Source organism: Acanthisitta chloris, unplaced genomic scaffold, assembly GCF_000695815.1.
Source record: "Acanthisitta chloris isolate BGI_N310 unplaced genomic scaffold, ASM69581v1 scaffold3432, whole genome shotgun sequence".
NCBI lineage: Eukaryota > Metazoa > Chordata > Aves > Passeriformes > Acanthisittidae > Acanthisitta > Acanthisitta chloris.
The window spans coordinates 68,357-86,754 of record NW_008662014.1 but is presented as its reverse complement, the minus strand read 5'-3'; the positions used below and the strand labels follow the sequence as shown (position 1 = coordinate 86,754).

Genomic DNA, 18,398 nt, shown 5'->3' with positions numbered 1-18,398 from the left:
AGGGAAACAACAGTAGCATAGATATATTACATCACCTTATTCTCCAAGGTAACTTCTGCTTCTTTTTTCCCTAGCCCAGTCAGTTCTTTTCTCCTGGCTGACCTTTTGAACCTTCTAGAAAAAAAAGAAATATCTTCTACAGCAGCAAAGCAGGCAAGTACCTTTTCAATTTTACTGTACTCTGAATGTGTGGCTGCTTACTCCAGTTGTGTAGCAATTTTATAATCAGTGTGTACCAGTACAACAGTTGATTTTAAAGGAAATTACTGAGTGCTGCTGAAGGATGATTTTTTAGTCTATACTATATACATATAATAGATGGAAGTGTCTTACAGCTGTCTGTATATTCAGTGTTGGAAGGGGGAACACAAGCCAAATAGTGGACTTCAACAATGTGAACTGAAGTCAATTAAATAAATCCTGCTTCTGAACAGAGCAGACACTCAATGTCAGTTGAACAGTTCAAGTCAGACCTGAGTGCAAGGTCAGTGGGAGCTAATCCATGGCTTGTAGTTAAGCTGAGTATCAGTTACTAGGCACTAAGGGACAGTAAGGTCTACACTCCCAACCATTAGCATGTGGAAAAGGATACAATTCACCTGAGTGTAGTCACAAGAAGAGTTCTGCTTTGCTGTACCCCTGAGTCAAAAGTGGGAGAGGGGTGGCTTTTCTTTTATCCTTTGAGCAAGTGCTATCGTGAATCTCTGAAGCAGTGAACCTCTCAAGCAGGTAGAGGTGGTGAGGCTGGTTTCTCTCTCTTTTTACATATCCTCTTGCTTAGGACAGTCTGAAAAATCAGCTCTGGATGATTTATATCTAAAATCATGAACTGGTTATGATGGATATGGTAACTACTGTGTCTCTAGACAAAATGTGGAGTTTTTTGTGATGGGAATAATCAGTCATTCACCTTAAATCATTGCCAGCTCATTTATGTGGAATGCATTGTCTTTTCAGATGAATTATTATACTCTAGATAAGTACATTAGGTGACTGTTTCTGTGTTTATCAGTGAAGCTGTTAATGAAGACATTTGACTTGCCTTGGCTGCTTTCAAACTTTTAGCACCGGGCGGGTTTCCATCTTTCTAGCACACTGATTAAATCCAAGTACAACTTTGGAATACTGTTGAAGTCAGGTCAGGGTTTTTTTCATGATTATAAACCAAGTCTAACTGTTGTAAACGAGTGTCTTTACCCTACTTGGAGACATTTAAACTTTCTGGTTTATTTTCTTTTTTTGGAGATGTTTGTGCTTCTTAATTAAGTTGGTCTCCTTGTTGGTCTGTTTCTGTGGATAGCCAGCTGCATAAGACAGGTGTCATAAATAGGGATTTAAGTGCCTGGCTTTAGGCATGTGCACTTGGAAATTTTGTATTGGAAAAGTAAAAGCTTCAAAAAGGAGGTAAAGTATTAATAGGAAAAGCATTGGAATGCAGAGCAGTTCTGTGCCTGAGGGGTTGTGGCACACCCATTGGTTTGGTGTCTGTATTTGAAAGGGAAGCTTCAGAACTCCAGTCTTAAGTCTCTTCCTTGTGGAGGTAGGGACAGGGTACTAATGCTCTTCTGTGGTAGTTTTTTACCTTGCAATATACTTGTGTGCCAACACTTCTGACAGGTTATGAAATGTCACAAATTTCAGAGATGCATTTCTCGTTTAATTACCAACTCCTTGTAATGTACATGTTGTCCTTGGTGTTCTGAAACTGGACACAGGGAAATCACAGTACTGTTTGCCATCCCCAAGTGATGATGCTATCAAACTGCAGAAACCTTGCCACATTTAGAAAAGTATTTTGGTTGCCTGGATGTCAGAAGAGTAACAAATGTTTATATCAATTCTCAGCAGTAGGCAGAGATGCTGGATGGCCTGAGGGCAGAAGGGGCTATATATACACACCAGCAGATGAATTGCAGCACTTGGGGAGGGGGAGCATGATCTGCAGTGGCAGACACAGATCGAAGGAGAAAGGATGGCAGGGTTGGATGGGGTGAGTGCACAGACATGCGTACACGTATGTGCTCGCTGCGGGAAGCTGTTGGTGGTTTAAATTTTTTAAAAGGTTTTGTGTTCAGTCTCTGCTGCATAAGGCAGTAAAACACAGCAAATAGAAGTTGTGAGCACTGATTGTAGACACAGAACATTGTATGGTAGGATGCATGTGCCAAGCAAAGGGCATTGTGTGCTTACATAATGACCACGTAGGTAATTACAGAGCTCACGCCCAGCTTGCCATAGAATCATAGAATCAACCGTGTTGGAAGAGACCTCAGGGATCATTGAGTCCAACCCTAAATATCAATATCATCCTACTCCAGAGGTCCCCAAGCAGCTCTAGACTGGTGTGCCTGTGCAGAGAGGAGCAGCTTTCAGCTCTGCTGGTGTGCAGGCTGTGGGGTGAGTGTGTCCTGGATCAGGGCAGCTGCACAGACATGTGCCATGGCCCACCCCAGAGGCACCACTTCGAAGGCCACAGTTGGAGGTGTGGGTGCTGCTCCCAGGGCCGAAACCAGTCTGATTGGGAGTATGCCTGAGATGGGTCTCACTCCTTGTTTGCCAGGCTGGCAACAAGTGCATTTCTGGTGTAACAGACCTGCCTTTCAGTTATGGCATTGTGGGACGAGGCTGGTTCCTGGGCCAGGGAAGCAGAAACTTGCCCCTGCTGCTGAAAGCCATGCTAGAGCAACTCTGTGCGGACACCCCTGTCACTAGTTCAGCATGGATCCATATCTCAGCAGGAGCATGGGTCAGAGCAGACCTCGGGTCTTGCTGGCTCCTGCAGTTGCATAGGTCACTCGCATAGGAATAACTTCAACAGACCCTCTTGGCACCCCTACTTCAAAGTAAGTAGCAGGGAATTGAGTACAGTACACAAATCTAAACAGAACCATCTGCTTTGACAATTATGGCTGTACCATCTGGAGGACTGGACCCAGCCTGCCCCTTGCTTTTGTGAGAGGCTGAGGAACAACTGCCAGATACCGAGGCTGCCGTCACTGGAAAGGAGAGATGCCCACAGGACTGACTCGAGTGGTGCTGCCTGCTGCTTTCCTCCCACCCTTGGCAGCAAATCACTGCAGATAGGGTTTCCAGTTGGAGTGTTCTTAGGCACAGCAGTCAGCTGGCACGTCCACCAGTTGCAAAATGTTTGATATGATGCCCATGGCAGCCAGACGTGTGAGTCCTGATTAATTCATCTTGACCAAAGCTGCTCTGTCTGCATAGGTAGAGAGCACAGAACATCATTAAAATCTAATCACGCTCAGGCGAGAATCAATAGTAGAAACTACTGAGATTTCAGTAATGGAAATGAGGCCTGAGATTCACATTTTGGCTCTGGAGAATTCATAATTTGATCCTCCTGTGCTGGTGCAGGCAGTTTGTGCAAATGAGTTGAAATCATTTTTTAAACTGCTTTCTTTAGTTTCCTACTCCTTGCCAAGTGGAGAAACACATTTTTAAAAAGTGCATCTTTGACAGGTCTTGGCAACATCTCTTTCTGCTTTCCTACATACCTGTAAACAAGCAAGGGCCTTGATAACATTGTTGCTCTACTAGCTACGTGGAGATGCTTGGTACCAAATGGAAAAGTACACATGATGCAGCTGTCACAGGGAAAATCTGGTGCCTTCAAGGTTTCTAATGGGCAAGCTTTTCTTGGTGCCAGGAAATATTTGGCACAGGCATAACAGGGAATCAGAGCTGGATCTCTGACTGTCAAGCTGTCTTGCCCCTGATCTAAGTCATCCTGATGTATGAGTTGCTCCTGGGTAACTCTGCCATGGTTGGCTGCATAGATTTTGTTTGTTGCAGATTTTCCCCTCCTGCAGCCCATGGCATCTTGCTTGAGTACATACCAGTCCTAAAAATCACATCTGCCTTTTTCCAGGAGAGTGAAAGGGCTTATTCATTGTCCAGCCCCTGATTTGTGCAGCACTTCAGACTCTCCAGGGTGTTTTGCTATGGGCTGTGCTGTGTGACAAGGACAGGGCTCATTCTGAGGGGTGATGAACAGTATGGGTGCCTTGGGAGGCCTCAAGGACAGAAAACTTCCTTCCTGGGCCCTCAGGGAAGAAGTCAAAGGGCTGCCTGGGATAGTAATGGAGTGCAACAAAATTTTTTTGAAAAAAGCCAAGCAGCTGCAGACAGGCTGAATCTCTGTTGTTTATTATGTATTTCTTTGCAGGGGGATTCCATGTAGAACTGGCATGATGATTTTTGAGCACTGCACTAGAAGGAAGATCTTGTAGATAACATCATACACAGCACTGATTTACCCAGTATAAACATCTGAAAACTTTATTTATAGTCATTGTAACTCTGGCTGCTTATCAGTAACTTCAATATTGTGATCTGCCTTTAACCCTCTTTCAAGGAAAAATGAAGATGTAGCTGCCAGAATACAACTGTGTCATTACCCTCTCACAAGGTCGCCAGATGAGTGATAAGGTCCCATAGAAAGCTTTGGGGTACCACTGACAAATCTCCTCTTGCAGGAAATGTATCAGTGCATGATTCTTCAATACTTCTGGCTACAGAATTCTTTAACCAAAGGTCTTTTGTACCAGAAAATTTGTCATGCTGAAGAAAATTGCTGGAGTAGTCAAGATACAATCCCACATGCTTCATTCTTCCAGAAACATGCAGTTTGAATGCCCCTCCTCGTCTCCCTATCCTGGCCTCCTCTTCATCCTACAGTGAATATTTAATGCTGAAATTTTGACACAATATCCACTTCCATATTGGGACACAGCAGTGGCCCAAACATGCAATTATATCTTCAGCTCAGGATGGAGCACAAGGAGCTGTTTTAATAAGGGTTTTCTTCCTATCCTCCCACAGCCCTGAAATAAGAGCAAAGGGAATACAGAAAATGACTGCCCAAGGAAATTGGTTTTTTATAAATGTTCTCTCCTCTCAAGTGTATTCCAGGGCGATAGTCCTGCTGCTGTGTAGGAAAACACACTGGCATTAACAGGCGATTATTCCGCAGGCCTGGGTTTGCCCAGCAGTCCAGTACTTGGAGATGATACATAGGTGGGCTGGAACTGCTGCATTCATTCTGCTTGGCACCATTTTTCTTCTGCTTTGTCATACGTATCCTCATTACAGCTTGCTGGTGAGGACTGGTAATGGGCTGAGTTACCTGGGATTGGACTTGGTACAATAGTCAGCTAATCGTCAGTTCCCGGGCAGAGCCATTGCTCATGGAAATGCATTTCCTTCCTGCTCTCAGGCAGCTCCTGTGAATAATGGGAGATGAGCACAAGTGCTGCTGGAGGAGCAGCCTCTCAGTTCGTGCCTTCTCTGTCGTGGCAGCCCCTGTCCCAGCGAGGGAGCGGCGGCTCCACACGGCGAGGGGCAGGGGGCTGTGCTCAGCACGCGTCTTTGGAGAGGCACTGGCACAGAGCTACCTCTGCTGCTGGGAGCAGACAGGTCCAGGGGCTGCCAGAGGCTGCAGAGCACCTGTGGTGAACCATTAACCTGTCCTCATGCAGTAAGTGACAATGCTGTGTCTTATTACGGGATGCAGAGAAGGAGGGAGGGTTCAAGAGCTCTTTCAGAGAAGCACAGGATTAAATCTTGGGTTTGTTCACGTTTAGACAATTGTCTCTTGCTGTAACTACTGTCTGGCCTCGGATCGGCAACAAATGCTGCATGTAAACAATATTGTTAAGTCAAGACACTGACCTTTGCTGCTTTTATTGTGATTTTCAGGTGCTTGCAGAGCTGTGGAAGGGAGAAGGGAAGACTCCTCTTGAAATTGTTAAAGAACAGAAGCTTGAACTGATACAGGATCAAAAAGAGCTTGAACAGATCTGCCAGGCAGTGATTGATGGACGAGAAAATGAGGTGATTATGATGGGGCTGGGAACCTTCTGCACTGTGGCAGTCTGTGGCACTGAAAGGGGAGTTAAAATGGCCTGTTTTTTCTGTTTTGATGGCATTTGAGCTCTAGAGCCAGAGCAGTAAAGCTGCTGCCAAGATATTGTCAGGCTTTTCTTCCCATTTCTTATTTTACTAAGTGGGGGTTTTTTGAAATTGAAGCTTACGCAAAATGATCAGCAGAACAAGTTACCAGTCCGGCTAATGTGCTAAGTCATTCTGAGAGACCATAAAAATTTAATGCAGGAAAGCAAAACTGTAGAGCCCTGCCCCTCTCCAGCTGTACTGCCATTACCCTGACCCTGCCACATAACTCTGATTTTTATGTCATGTGTTGTCATATTGGGGCAACACTGTTAAACTGTTCCGAAGCTGGAAATGGAAGTTATGTGCTAGTGAGGCATATATGAGTTATGGAATTAGAGACTCTAGCAGAGCTGGCAAGGCAAAAACTTTACTTGCATCTGACTCTTTGTCACATCCCCATCTCCATCCATTGCCAAAGAGTCTAGCTGACTTTCCTGCCTGACAGTGGCTGTGGGGTAGCAGCAGCAGTGGTGGCTCCAGAGCTGCTGCCTGCTCTGCTGTTCTGCTGGGCTGTGGCAGCAACTCAAATGCTGCAGTAGGAAAGATGGGGGGGTTGGCTCTTCCCCATCTCCTTGGAAAGACACACAGCAGGCAGTGTGGCTCATTGGTCTAACAAGGGCTGAGCTGGTAAAAAAGGGAAAAAAACCCTTGTTTGATCATGAAGGGGAGGGAGGAGTGGGGAGAGATCTTGAGAGTCTATATAATCTGCTTTATAAAAACCAAAATGAAAACAAGTGCTTATATGTTCTCTGGAGCAAAAATGTAAAAGCAGAAGTGAATAGCTTACTTCTAATATAAACATTGTCTAGCTACATTTGCCATTTGGAAAAAAACATTAACATCTTTTGAGAACAATACCACCCACTCCAGATCTCATTGGGGGATGCTAACAGCTCTGCAAGAGCTTTTGATAAAGAAAATGAGCTTGCAGTAGGTCGGCGTGACCTCCATCAGACTGACTCATTTGCAGAGCCTGATAAAAGTGCTGCTGTGTTTTCAGACTAGGACGAAAGCACAAGCGTGGATAGAAAGAAGGTTAGAGCTGACTGGGAAGTGCAGAAGCTGAAGGTCCATAACCATGCTCCCATTTCAATAATAATGCTTTCTCCAAGAATGTAATTCCTCTTGCAGTAGAGTGGCCTCATTTCCCTGCTTTTTCCAGGTGGTCTTTTGCCGAGGCAAAAGCTGTCTTGAAGGCCTGTAATGCACTGCTCTACACTGCTGTGAGAGCTTACCTCACCAAATAGCTTTAGCTGAGCACTTGGGGTGGGGGGACACGGTGTGCTCTGCGGTTTGAGTGACTTTCTTCAGAAGGAAATAACTTACAAACAGCTGCTGAAGCCAGCACTGAGCACTCTGTGACAGTGCAGTATCTGGATTGTAGTGTGCTCTGCCCCATATAGGCAATTTGTAGCAGCTCCAGATGAATGAGCCCTTTCTGTAGCATGGCATTACAGAAAGGATGTTAGACTGCCAGTAATTCAGATACTGTAATGAGCAGCAATATTTGATTTGAGCTTGGTATTGGCACAGTTGGTGGTTCCTGTGTTTATAATCCTTCCCTTAATATCTGCAAATATGACATCCTGTTTAGTTGCAGCTATTGTGTTCTGTCCAGTAACTCTGACAGTGTAGAGAATGCCTTCCCTGCCACATAAACAGTATAAGGCCAGATGCTTGTCTTTCAGGAGTAGCAGCTCCTTTAGGAATGCCCAAAGGTGAAATTTCCAATCCTTTTAGCTTTTAAGCATGACCTTCATGATTTTACAGGTGACTGTCCATCAAACACTCCCTGTCTGATGGGAGGTTGTATTTCTGACCAGTTAATTGTCATGTTGCAAAGGATTCTGTGCTTAGAGGAAATAACACATTGTTACAAAAACACATCTGTGCTTGAAGGACCTCACAAATATTATCAAATAGATTATGATTTGATGGAAATGGCATGTTATAATGGACCATTATATTCAGTAAAATGGTAGATCCTGTTAGCGAGAAAATCTGTCTCACTTCTCTAGCTCTTTTCCAGGAAGTTGCTGTTCAAGTTGCACACATGGTTAAAATCCAAAAGGGTTTGCTGACACTTTCAATAAGGAGCTCTTTCTGGTAAGGTCCTGCTGCTGTAAGGACTTGCTGTTGTCTCATGGGAGCAGAGCAGGAGCTTATTGCAAAGTTGAAGGAAGGTTTTGTAAATAACACCTTAGCCCAAAGTACAGTCTTCCGTCACAATGGTGCGAAGGACAAAAATATTCATACCTTGGCTGGAAATGCGTGAAGATGTCCACTTCTCCTGTAACATCAGTATCTGTTGTGTTTTTTCTCTAAAGGTTATGGAGATAAAGGCAGGAAATCGAAAAGTTCTAAACAAGTTAATTGGTCTGGTACAAAGACGAACACAAGGACGATCCAATCCTGTTCTGGTGAAGCAGATATTAGAGAAGAAGCTGTCAGAGTAGCCACAAAGGAAAAACCACAAAAGCATCTACAGAAACATGTGCTTCATCCTGTCTGCAAATGAACTTTTGGTGTCTCCTCGTGTAGCATCAGGATCGTTGATTATACTCCAAGCAGCTTGATGTCCCAGCCTTCCCTGGACACCTCAGCCAAAAGCAGATGGGTCAAAGCAGGTGATGATACAGCCGTTTGCATTTCCCTCACTTTGATGTGGTATTCGGAAATGTGATTTCCACACAGCCCTGGGAACCAAGCTCCCAGGGGTGTCTGTGTGCGTGCAGAGAGCTGAGGCTGTACTGGTCAGTTTTCTAATAAAGCAGGTGCAAACTCAGCTTTTCTATCTGCCTGTTTGTCAGAAGGGAAATTCACAATCTGGTGGTGCACACCTAGTAACTCACTGTAAATGAGTGTGAGCACACTAGTAACAATGATTAAAACACCCAGCAGTAATTAAGACCACGTGTGCCTTGACACCTAACAGAAGGGAAGAAACATGTTCACTGCTATCATTCTTCCTGGTTTCTGAGGGAAAGGATGAAGTCTGTAGCTGCTTAACTGTGTGCCTGAGGCTAGTGCCACAGATAGAAGTGCTGCCTCTCGACGTGTCAGATTGTTTGCTCTCGTTCTCCCAGTTATGTAACCAAACATCTGCTTTGCCTACTCCCAGTTCTCTCAGATCTGAAGAGTGCCTGAGGGATGTGTGCCTGAGCCTTTCTGAGGGTCGTGTCCCATTTTGGCCTCAGAGGTTCAGACCAGCAGATGTGCTTCTGCCAGCCCTGCACAACTTGGAGAGGAACAAGCAGAATCATAGAATACTCCAGGTTGGAAGGGACCCTCAAAGATCATCAGAGTCCAGCTCCTGGCCCTGCACAGGGGATCCCCAAGAATCACACCATGTGCCTGAGAAAGGGGTGCCTTTTTCTGATGCAGTAGCTCAGAAAAGGGACCACTTGCTCCAGTCTGGGATTTTTTCTCTGTAGGCAAGAACTTGGCCTCTGGTCCAAATGCCCAGGGCTGCTGCTTCTCTGGCATATGGAACTGCACTGCTTTGGGGAAGGAATGGAACATACATTTAGCTTACCAAAACTGAGCAGGATTCAGCTGGGGTCCAAGACCTGCTCCACTACTTAATCCTAAGGAGTATTTTATGCCGGTGTTTTTTTGGTGTTTGTTTTTTTCATACCTTCTGTTTTTCAGGTCCTAGCTTTAAGTACACACTGAACCACAGGGACCTAGAATTAATTTCCCAGTCCCAACCTACAGCTGATCAAACCATTAACAGGAAATGCAACTAAAGGATGCCTGTCAAATTTTCATGTATTCAGGAAAGAGACCCAATTTAGTACCAGGGGTGTGAAGTTCTTAAATCCCTCCTGGAGACTGCTAAGCCATACTTCTTAAAGATCACATTTACCTCAGACCTCAGAGACACTTCAGAACTGTTCTCTAGGATCTGCCTGCAGGGCAGACATTGTCACAGGAGTGCAGCAGGTGTGGCCCTGGGACTTCAGTCACCTTTTGCAGATGTGGTGCTTGCAGCACTAGTTCCAAGTAGGCTGATGGCAGTTCATTCTCCTGAGTTGCAGCATTAATCTGTGTCTTCAGGAGGACATTGCTGTACAAACTGGCTTGAGGTCAAGTGTGAACTCTTTAATTAGAAGGAAAAACACACCCTGGGTTTACAAATACATTTAATCAATAAAATGTATGCCCATTATTCACAAAAAAAATAAACTTTACAATTTAAAAGTCATACAGCTGACAAAAAGCAGTAACATGGTTGCAGTCAAAAATTGTGACCCTTCAAAAAACAAACAAAAAGCCTAAACCTCCCAAAACTCCCAAGATCACACCACTCCCAGGATTTTCACGTAATCTGACCTTCACACTAAGGCTTTTACTATCATGAGCAAAAAGTACCAGTTTTCTTACAGTGGTGTGAGTTTTCAGGTAAGTTTGTTGTTATACAACAATCTATAAATACTGGAATTCTGTTCAACTCATGCCATGGCAGCAAGAAACGAGAAGGCACAAGGGCTTCTGTGTGAAATCTTGAATCTTAGTTTAAAGGTACTCTCTGAGTTTAGAAAAACACAGTTGGTCCCCAAAGGTGGTCCCCAAGGGTAATGCTTGTTGCTGCACAGCTGGATGCTGCTGTGCTGAGTTGCTCCACTGCTGTAGTGGGTGCTTCAAAAAGGAGAAATTAAAACAGTGTATTTGGAAGAGTAATAATTAAGCTGATTTAACAGAAGGAAGGATCTCAACTAACGTAGCAAGACTACTGCTGATAAATGTCTCTACTTGGCTACTTCTCCTTAGCCACTCTTTTTCTATAAAATTATACTTTGCTAATACAGTACAAAACCTGTTAAAAATCATGAACCAGGTTCTCTATGAATAGAGTCTGTAAGTACATCATCCACCTGAGCTTGTGCAAAGCATTTGACACTGTCCTGCATGACATCCTTGTCTCTAAACTGGAGAGACATGGATTTGACCGAGTGACCACTTGGTGGAGACAGAATTGGCTGGATGGTTGCACTCAAAGAGCTGTGGTCAATGTCTTGATGTCCAAGTGGAGACCAATGACAAGTGTTCTTCAGGGGTCTGTGCCGGGACTGGCACTGTTTGACATCTTTGTCAGTGACATGGGCAGTGGGATCGAGTGCTCCCTCAGCAGATTCGCTGATGACACCAACCTGTGTGGTGTGGGCGACACACTAGGGGAAAGTGATGCCATCCAGAGGGACCTGGACAGGCTTGCTAAGTGGAGTTGTGCAAAGAAGTGGGACTTGAGGGTGCTGGCAGATGACAAACTTGACATGACCTGTCAGCGTGCCCTTGTGGCCCAGAAAACCTCAACAGCGTCCTGGGCTGCATCAAAACAAGCATGGCCAACAGGTCAAGGAAGGTGATTCCGCCCCTCTACCCTACTCTGGTGAGACCCCACCTGCACTTCTGTGTCTAGCTGTCCTATGTTGGGGATCCCAAACACAGGCAGTACATGGACCTGTTGCGGTGAGTCCACAGGAAAGCCATGAAGATGATCAGAAATCTAGAGCACCTCTCCTATGGAGATAGACTGAGAAAGCTGGGGTTGTTCAGCCTGGAGAAACGTCCAGGGAGACCTTATAGCACCTTCCAGTACCTAAAGGGAGCCTACAGGAGAGCTGGAGAGGGAGTTCTTACAAGAACATGTAGGGCTGGGTCAAGGGGTTATGCTTTAAACCAAGAGCAGGTAGGTTTAGATTATATATTAGGAAAGTCTCTACTGTGAAGCACTGGAACAGGTTGTGTCCACGGAAGCTGCAGATGCCCCACCCCTGGAAGAGTTCAAGGCCAGGCTGGATGGGGCTTTGAGCAACCTGACCTAGCGGAAGGTGTCCCTGCCCATGGCAGAGAGGTTGGAACTAGATTAAGGTTCCTTTCAATCCAGACCATTCTGTGATTTATAGTAGATCTCAACCTATTTTCACCTCCACCTGCCAGATTCACTGGATAATGAGAAAGGTTAAAAAGGGATAAGTGTAATAGTCTTTCCTTCCAGGGAACAGAAAGAGCAGCCATTACCTATAAATTTTGCATTATATTATGAAACAGTCACTTCTGAAATTTTTACAGAACTCTTTTGCAGACACACACAAAAATGTAAATTTCTTTCTGCTAGAAGAAAAGTGGTTTGAGTCAATTGAGATCAAGATGATGAATCTTTTTAACATCTGTGGAGATACCAAGTACCAACTTCAAAGCAGTGGTAGCTGGCAGCGCTGGGCCCTAGCAACAGGAAGGCTCAGCAGGGCCTGGTAACATTGCTCCCACCATGCCAGCCTGCATTAAGGGGCTCATCAGTCACCTCACACCCTTTTGATCAAACTAATACAACCAAAACATGGGATTTTTTTGCCTGCCAAGGCAGCCTAAATACAACCACCACCTTCCCGTGTCCCCTAAATGGAGCTAAAGGCAAATTCCAAATACTCCACAAGTGAACTCTGTACTGAGTAAAGCAGCTTTGGTTTGCATCTGCATAGCAGTAGTTGATGGAGCACATAAAAAGGCAGAAGCAACAGCCTCAAGGAATTTAATACCTGCTATTGTAAAGACAAATAAAACAACCCCACAGGACAGGTGGGTCTGCAGGACAGAAGGCAGAGCCTGACTGTGAAGTGTTCAATGTCAAAACATTTTGCAGACCAGGAGGCTGTTTTAAGTGTGGTTGGATTGAGGCTAGGAACTGAAGAATTAAGATTGAGGCTTTGACCCCATCTTGCAAGTCTCATTTAGCTACTCCAGTGCTCCCTGATCTACTGATTGCAGATGCCATCTGTGCAACAGCATTAGGCAGGGTGAATTAAGGACAGTTTCATGCAGATTTTCAGCAGTAACCGTCCACAAACAGAGGGCCAAGGAAAATGCTCACAAATTAAAAGCTGATACCAGACACTGTCACAACAATCTCATCTACTCATTGCTGGAAGTCTTTTAGGAGGTCAGCCCTGAGGGTGGAGAGCTGATACTTACTGTCCTGTATAGCTTAAGTATCCTGTATCTGAAGTTGCAGAAGAGGAGAAGAAAGTTGTCTAAAAACACGCTGGCAATGCTGTAAGTAGTGAAGAAAAAATTTCTAGCACTCAGCCTTAGCTGCAGAGTTTAATTTTAACTGTGTTAAAAATAGAAGCATATGACAGGAACCTTAACTAAAAAATTTACAGCTAGGGTATTCACACTGCGATTTCACTGTGGCCCCTTTCCACTCCACTTCTGTGGCGCGGCGTCAGCGTGCTGAGATGTTCTCATTTCTGTTCTGAGCACCCCTCTACCCTACATGCTTCACAACCACTGACCTCAGCAGCACCTTCCCAGTGATTGTGTGCATGCTCAACATGCAGAGTATTTGTTTTTTCACACATAACGAAAAACAAATTGAGTTTTCCATCAACTCTTTTCTCAAACTGCACAAGGAAGACAGAGTAGCACACTGCTGGTCTTTCTGCCTTGTTGCCTGCATCTTCCTTGCAATGCTGTTTTAAATCTGCTGTTACAAATACTCCAGTGTTCATTGGAGTCTGCTTCATGCCATAGCCATATGAAACCAAGTTACAGCAGATATGAGGTCAAGATTTATTGACCCAAATGCTTAGAAGCTTACCTGCATTGGGGTGGCTGTTGAGTACAAGTCATCCCTGTCCCCTCAGAAGCTGCAAACTTTCAGGCAATAGATATACAGAGAGAATCCTATTGCTGAACAGTGTGAGGATTGCAAGAAATACAAAATCCTAAATTGTCATGACCTGTAATTTGCTGCACCTTTTTCTGCCCAGTGTGGTAGCAAACTTAAACTCTGTCTTGAAGATCCCCTGGGCCCAGCCAGATCAGTAATTAGGGATGATTGCAGTGGGAACACAAAACCACCAGGAATGCTCTCTTTCCTCTGACTCTACTCCAACAAACATCCCACATCAGGCCACACAGCCTAAATTTTAACTGCAATAAAGCAAACTACAGAAATGCTCAGGTGCTGCCATGAGGCAAAGTGGCTGCAAAAGAAGGTAGGGTTTAGTGAGCAACTGTGCATTGTCTCAATGAGAACAGAGCCTTCCCTCTAGGACCATCCTAGTCCCAGACCCTTAAGATCTCCTGTAGGGCATATAGACATTTCACAACCATCTGCAGCATCTGCTGGCCAGCTGTAGGAGATGGTGAGGGACCCTGACCCTGGCAGTTCCTCTCCTTTGTGTGCGTGTGTGTGTGTGTGTGTGAGGTCCAACTCAACCCTGTAAATTACTCCATCTCACCTGCTGGCTTTTCCCAAAAAATAGCCTGGTCACAGCTGTGCCAGACCCCACGTTACCCCAGCACATACACAGGCAGCAAATTAATCCATCCATGCATAGCCATTTTGTGTAAGCACAAAGCAAAAGTTCTCCTGACATATGGTCGCATCAGCCACTTTCTAAAGCATTTACACCCACCAAGCAGGCATAACCATCAGTAAGTTCCTTTTTACCTTCTCATTTCTAAAGCTTAAGAGGCCATATTTTCAGGCTGGTCCGAGAGGCTGCTAGATTTTTTCACACTGAAGCTCAAAAACCGGTGTTATGACCCTGGAGTTTTATGAGAGACACTGGTCAGAATTTCTAACATCAAGCTGTGCTTGGACACCAAGAGACACCAGTTGTTGGCTCAAGCTGCAGCAAGGGATACTGAGACCCAGAGCTGCTCCCTCTCCTTTGAGGACGAGGTGGCATTTCGTCTGAGCTCTGGCCAAACTGACACAGCAGCACTGAGCTGGACACAGTTTAGTTGTCTTGGATTTGACCCGTTCCACTTTTTTTTTTTGGTCTAAATCCAAGCTAGTTATTTTTACAGTAGACTGCAATAAAACACAGCTGCTGTGGAACTGACTTCATCAGAAATGTAAGTTTGCAGGTATTTAGCCCACAGTACGTAATGGTATGCAGGCATTCTGCCGAAGAGACAGAGTTATTTGGTTGAGAAATGCAGCCTTTGCACAAAAGTTTCATCAGGGCTTTTAGCCCAGAGACTTCAGTCTTAATTTAATCCAGCTGCCACACAAGAACCATTATAATCAACGAACAAAAAGAAGATTTGCCCAGTCAGCAACAAAATGCCACTTTAAGTACCTACATGTTTGAGAATCCAAGTAATGCTTCTATTCATAAATAAGAGGCTTCCAACTGAGCATACAACAAACGAAGCACATTGATGCTGGGCCACAACATGTTTGGAAAAGCTGGGAGCCCCTAAAACATCAAGTGCATTTAGTCAGAGCTGGGCTCTCACTGCCAGCTAAGTCACTGAAATAGCATTGCTGCGTGGCTGTCTGCAGTCAGACAGCGGCACCACCCTCGTATTACCCAAATACCTCTCTAGGCAAGTCTGACACCACCTTCACAAGGAGCCATTTTTACCCTCCTCTGCACAGTTCTGGCCCAAAACATCACATAGGAGTGCTATCTGCTTGGACAGGGACTGTAGGACACTGTCATATTCATTTTTCAAGTTTACTATGAGCTTTTTCTTTCTGGTCCCTGATAAATCAGAGCAACACAAATGTAAATTGTTCCTGCACTGCACACAGAGGCAAATGCCCCCTGCTAATCTGCAGTGGTTTACCTCTGGTTTGCTCATTAAGGTAAGCAGCCCAAGTGTCACGTACTCTCTGTTTCTGCTGATAATGCTCAAAAGGTGCAAGGAAGAACATACTGTAATTATCTAAATCGGATCTGGACACAGCAGCATCATTACTGTACAGTGCCAGAGCTATCTGAGTTAAAAGAAAGAGGAAAATCCCAGTATTCTACTCATAACCACAGATGCAATTTAAATGTTACAAATGTAATAGGAGCTGTCATAAAAACTGCAGGCATGACACAGCAATTTCAGTAAATACAGCACAGTAAATTGCTTATTAAATCAAGCTGCCCTCAAACAGGAGCTGTGGCTACAAATTCAAATGATGCAGTGACATAATTTAACTGCAACAAATCACACTGCTCCCATCCTTTTCTTTCCAACCCTGAGATTTTAGAGCATCTTAGAGGAGCTGAAAAACCTCCATGAAGCACAAAACCTTCTGTGAGGCTTAGGCAGAGTGCACAGAAGGGTAGTGAGTGCGTACGCGCTGTGCTGGGTGGTGAACTTCTCTCTGTAAATGGAGCTTAATCTCTTGAACTTAAACCCTTGGACTCTGCAGGATGCTGCAAGTTTGTTTGCAAATGTTCTTCTCTGAAGGACTGAACAGATCACTTGAGCATTGTACATGGGCCAAAGAGCAATTAGAATGGTGTAGGTGGCAGCACCAACAGCAGTTGCTGTTCAGGCTTATTGTCTATCCGGTCCTGATCCTGTTCCAAAGCATCCAAGGTCCACCCTAATCACACTGTATTTTCTCCCATTCTAGGAAGTTTACCATTCCAGGAAATCTTACTAAAGATATCAAATCATACCTGAAAGGCAAATTCACTAAGTGAGTATGGCAGCACGACACCATTGAATTAATCAAACCTTTTACCATGTGACAAACCCCAATGAAAAAGAAAATAAATAATTTATAAACTGGATGCTCGGAAGGATCCAGCGTGTGTGGGTGTGCTGGTGGGAGGGACATGCTTGCTACTGGAAATTTTCTCATCTCTGCAGAATACAGCTGAAAACAGAAGCTCTCGTTTCTTGGTTCTTCCAAACCCATCAGAAGTTACCAGGACAAAATAGACAGCACATCCTTCACACCCAGACCTGCAACATCAACAACTTGATGTTGTTTGAAATACTGTATTTTTCTTTAGGGAACACATGGAAAAGATCAAATTTCAGGAAAATGCCTAGAATACAATAATGAAGGCCATTAAGAAGGGCCAGCAACACAGCACATGAATTGCAATTGACTATGCATGTCCAAAGATCAGCACATGCATAGGAGATGCTGTTCTGAATGAATTGCTGAGCGTGTTAATCCAATTAATATGAAACACGTGTTTGGGTGCTGAGACTAACCCATGGGGCATGCAAAAATGCCCAAAGGTAAAAGAGAATGACTACAACTGTGTTAACACAGTGTTCAATTTATAGGTGGGCTGCAGCAAAATATAACAAAACAAAAAACAAACCAAACAAAAACCAATGCAGGTTGAAATTGCTGCAAAGATTCCTTGCTACAGCAGAACAGCTTAAACACACTCAAAGGCTCCATCATTGGAAATGTGGCATTCACAGTTTGAAACATCTAGCAGGAGACTGGAAATTAACTTTGGTATCACTGAGGCACCACCCGCAGACTTTGGAATAGATCTGCCAACACCAAGACACTTCATTTGTGACTAATGCTGAGCCAATGTGCCAGAGAGGGTCTGCTCTAATCCCACACACCTGAGCACAGGGCAAACCAGACCACAGAGCACTTCCTCATGCCTGGAAAGAGCAGCATAAGACTGTTGTCCTCTGAGGGCCCACCAGCTGGACCACAGCTTGGACCACAGGCACAGGGTTTTTTTGGAAAAGGATGAGATGGGATAACACATTATCCAACTGGAGGCTAGAAGCTTATTAAACAAGTATTTGGCTCAAGACCTTACACATGCAGATGTGATTAATCTCAAAAGATCAACATTTTCAAGCTAAATGACAGGTTCTGCACTTTGAAGGCAGGAAAAGGCAATTCCTGCCAATGGTTTGTGTTCTGGACATTATGCTGCTATCACAACTAAGACATAGCTGCAAGTTTGATCCTGCTCAGCAACTAAGTAATGCAAAGTTACACACATTATCTCAATTTTTACAGTCCTGGGCCAGGGTCACTGCACTCGTCCACCTGATTTCCTGTTTGTGAGGGGACACTCCACAGAAACACATTCTGACCTTTCAGCAAGGAGTCTCCTCAACTCCAGATTTCAAACACCCACTTTATCCTACTGGATGCAGAGCATAAACTCTCCTATAGCTTATGAGGCAAATCCTCTCCTTCCCCAATTTTACAGATGCTTTTTTGAGCAGTCCACATTTTATAATCCCCATGTAGCTTAATAGACCTGCTGGGATGAAACTGCTGTGACGCTGTACATTTGTTGAAAACACTAGTTAAAATTAACAATCTCAAAAGAAATCCCTTCTACCCAGCAAATAAAGATTCTTATTCTAGAATACAAACAAGGGAAGGGAGTGTGCAAGGGAAGGGAGCAACCTGGAGCACTGGTCTGTAGAATTCTTTATTTTAAGAAAGAAAAATGCTTTGTAATTCCTTTTGTAAAAGTCCTTCAGAAAAAGGATTAGATTGCTGCTGCAATTTAGCACTTGTTTCTGAACCACTAAAAGTCAGCTGATCACACTTTTCTTTGGCTCACACGGAGTTCCTAGCAGAAGAGGTGAGAGTCAGAGCAAACACTGACCCGACATCCATAATGATAAAACACTTTGAACACACACTGCTGACCCCCTCAGGCCAGGCCTGCCAG

General features: G+C 44.4%; 1 protein-coding gene across 1 annotated transcript in view; it reads left to right on the top strand.

The window, feature by feature from the left end:
- Positions 1–8,429, top strand: part of GATB (glutamyl-tRNA(Gln) amidotransferase, subunit B) — a gene marked incomplete at its 5' end in the record, with an annotated part of 42,035 nt that extends 33,606 nt beyond the window's left edge. The window contains 3 exons of the mRNA XM_009070420.1: positions 75–153; positions 5,719–5,853; positions 8,301–8,429. Of these exons, the coding sequence (XP_009068668.1) occupies positions 75–153; positions 5,719–5,853; positions 8,301–8,429 (343 nt within the window). The remainder of the gene's footprint in view (positions 1–74; positions 154–5,718; positions 5,854–8,300) is intronic.
- Between the last annotated feature and the right edge of the window lie 9,969 nt (positions 8,430–18,398).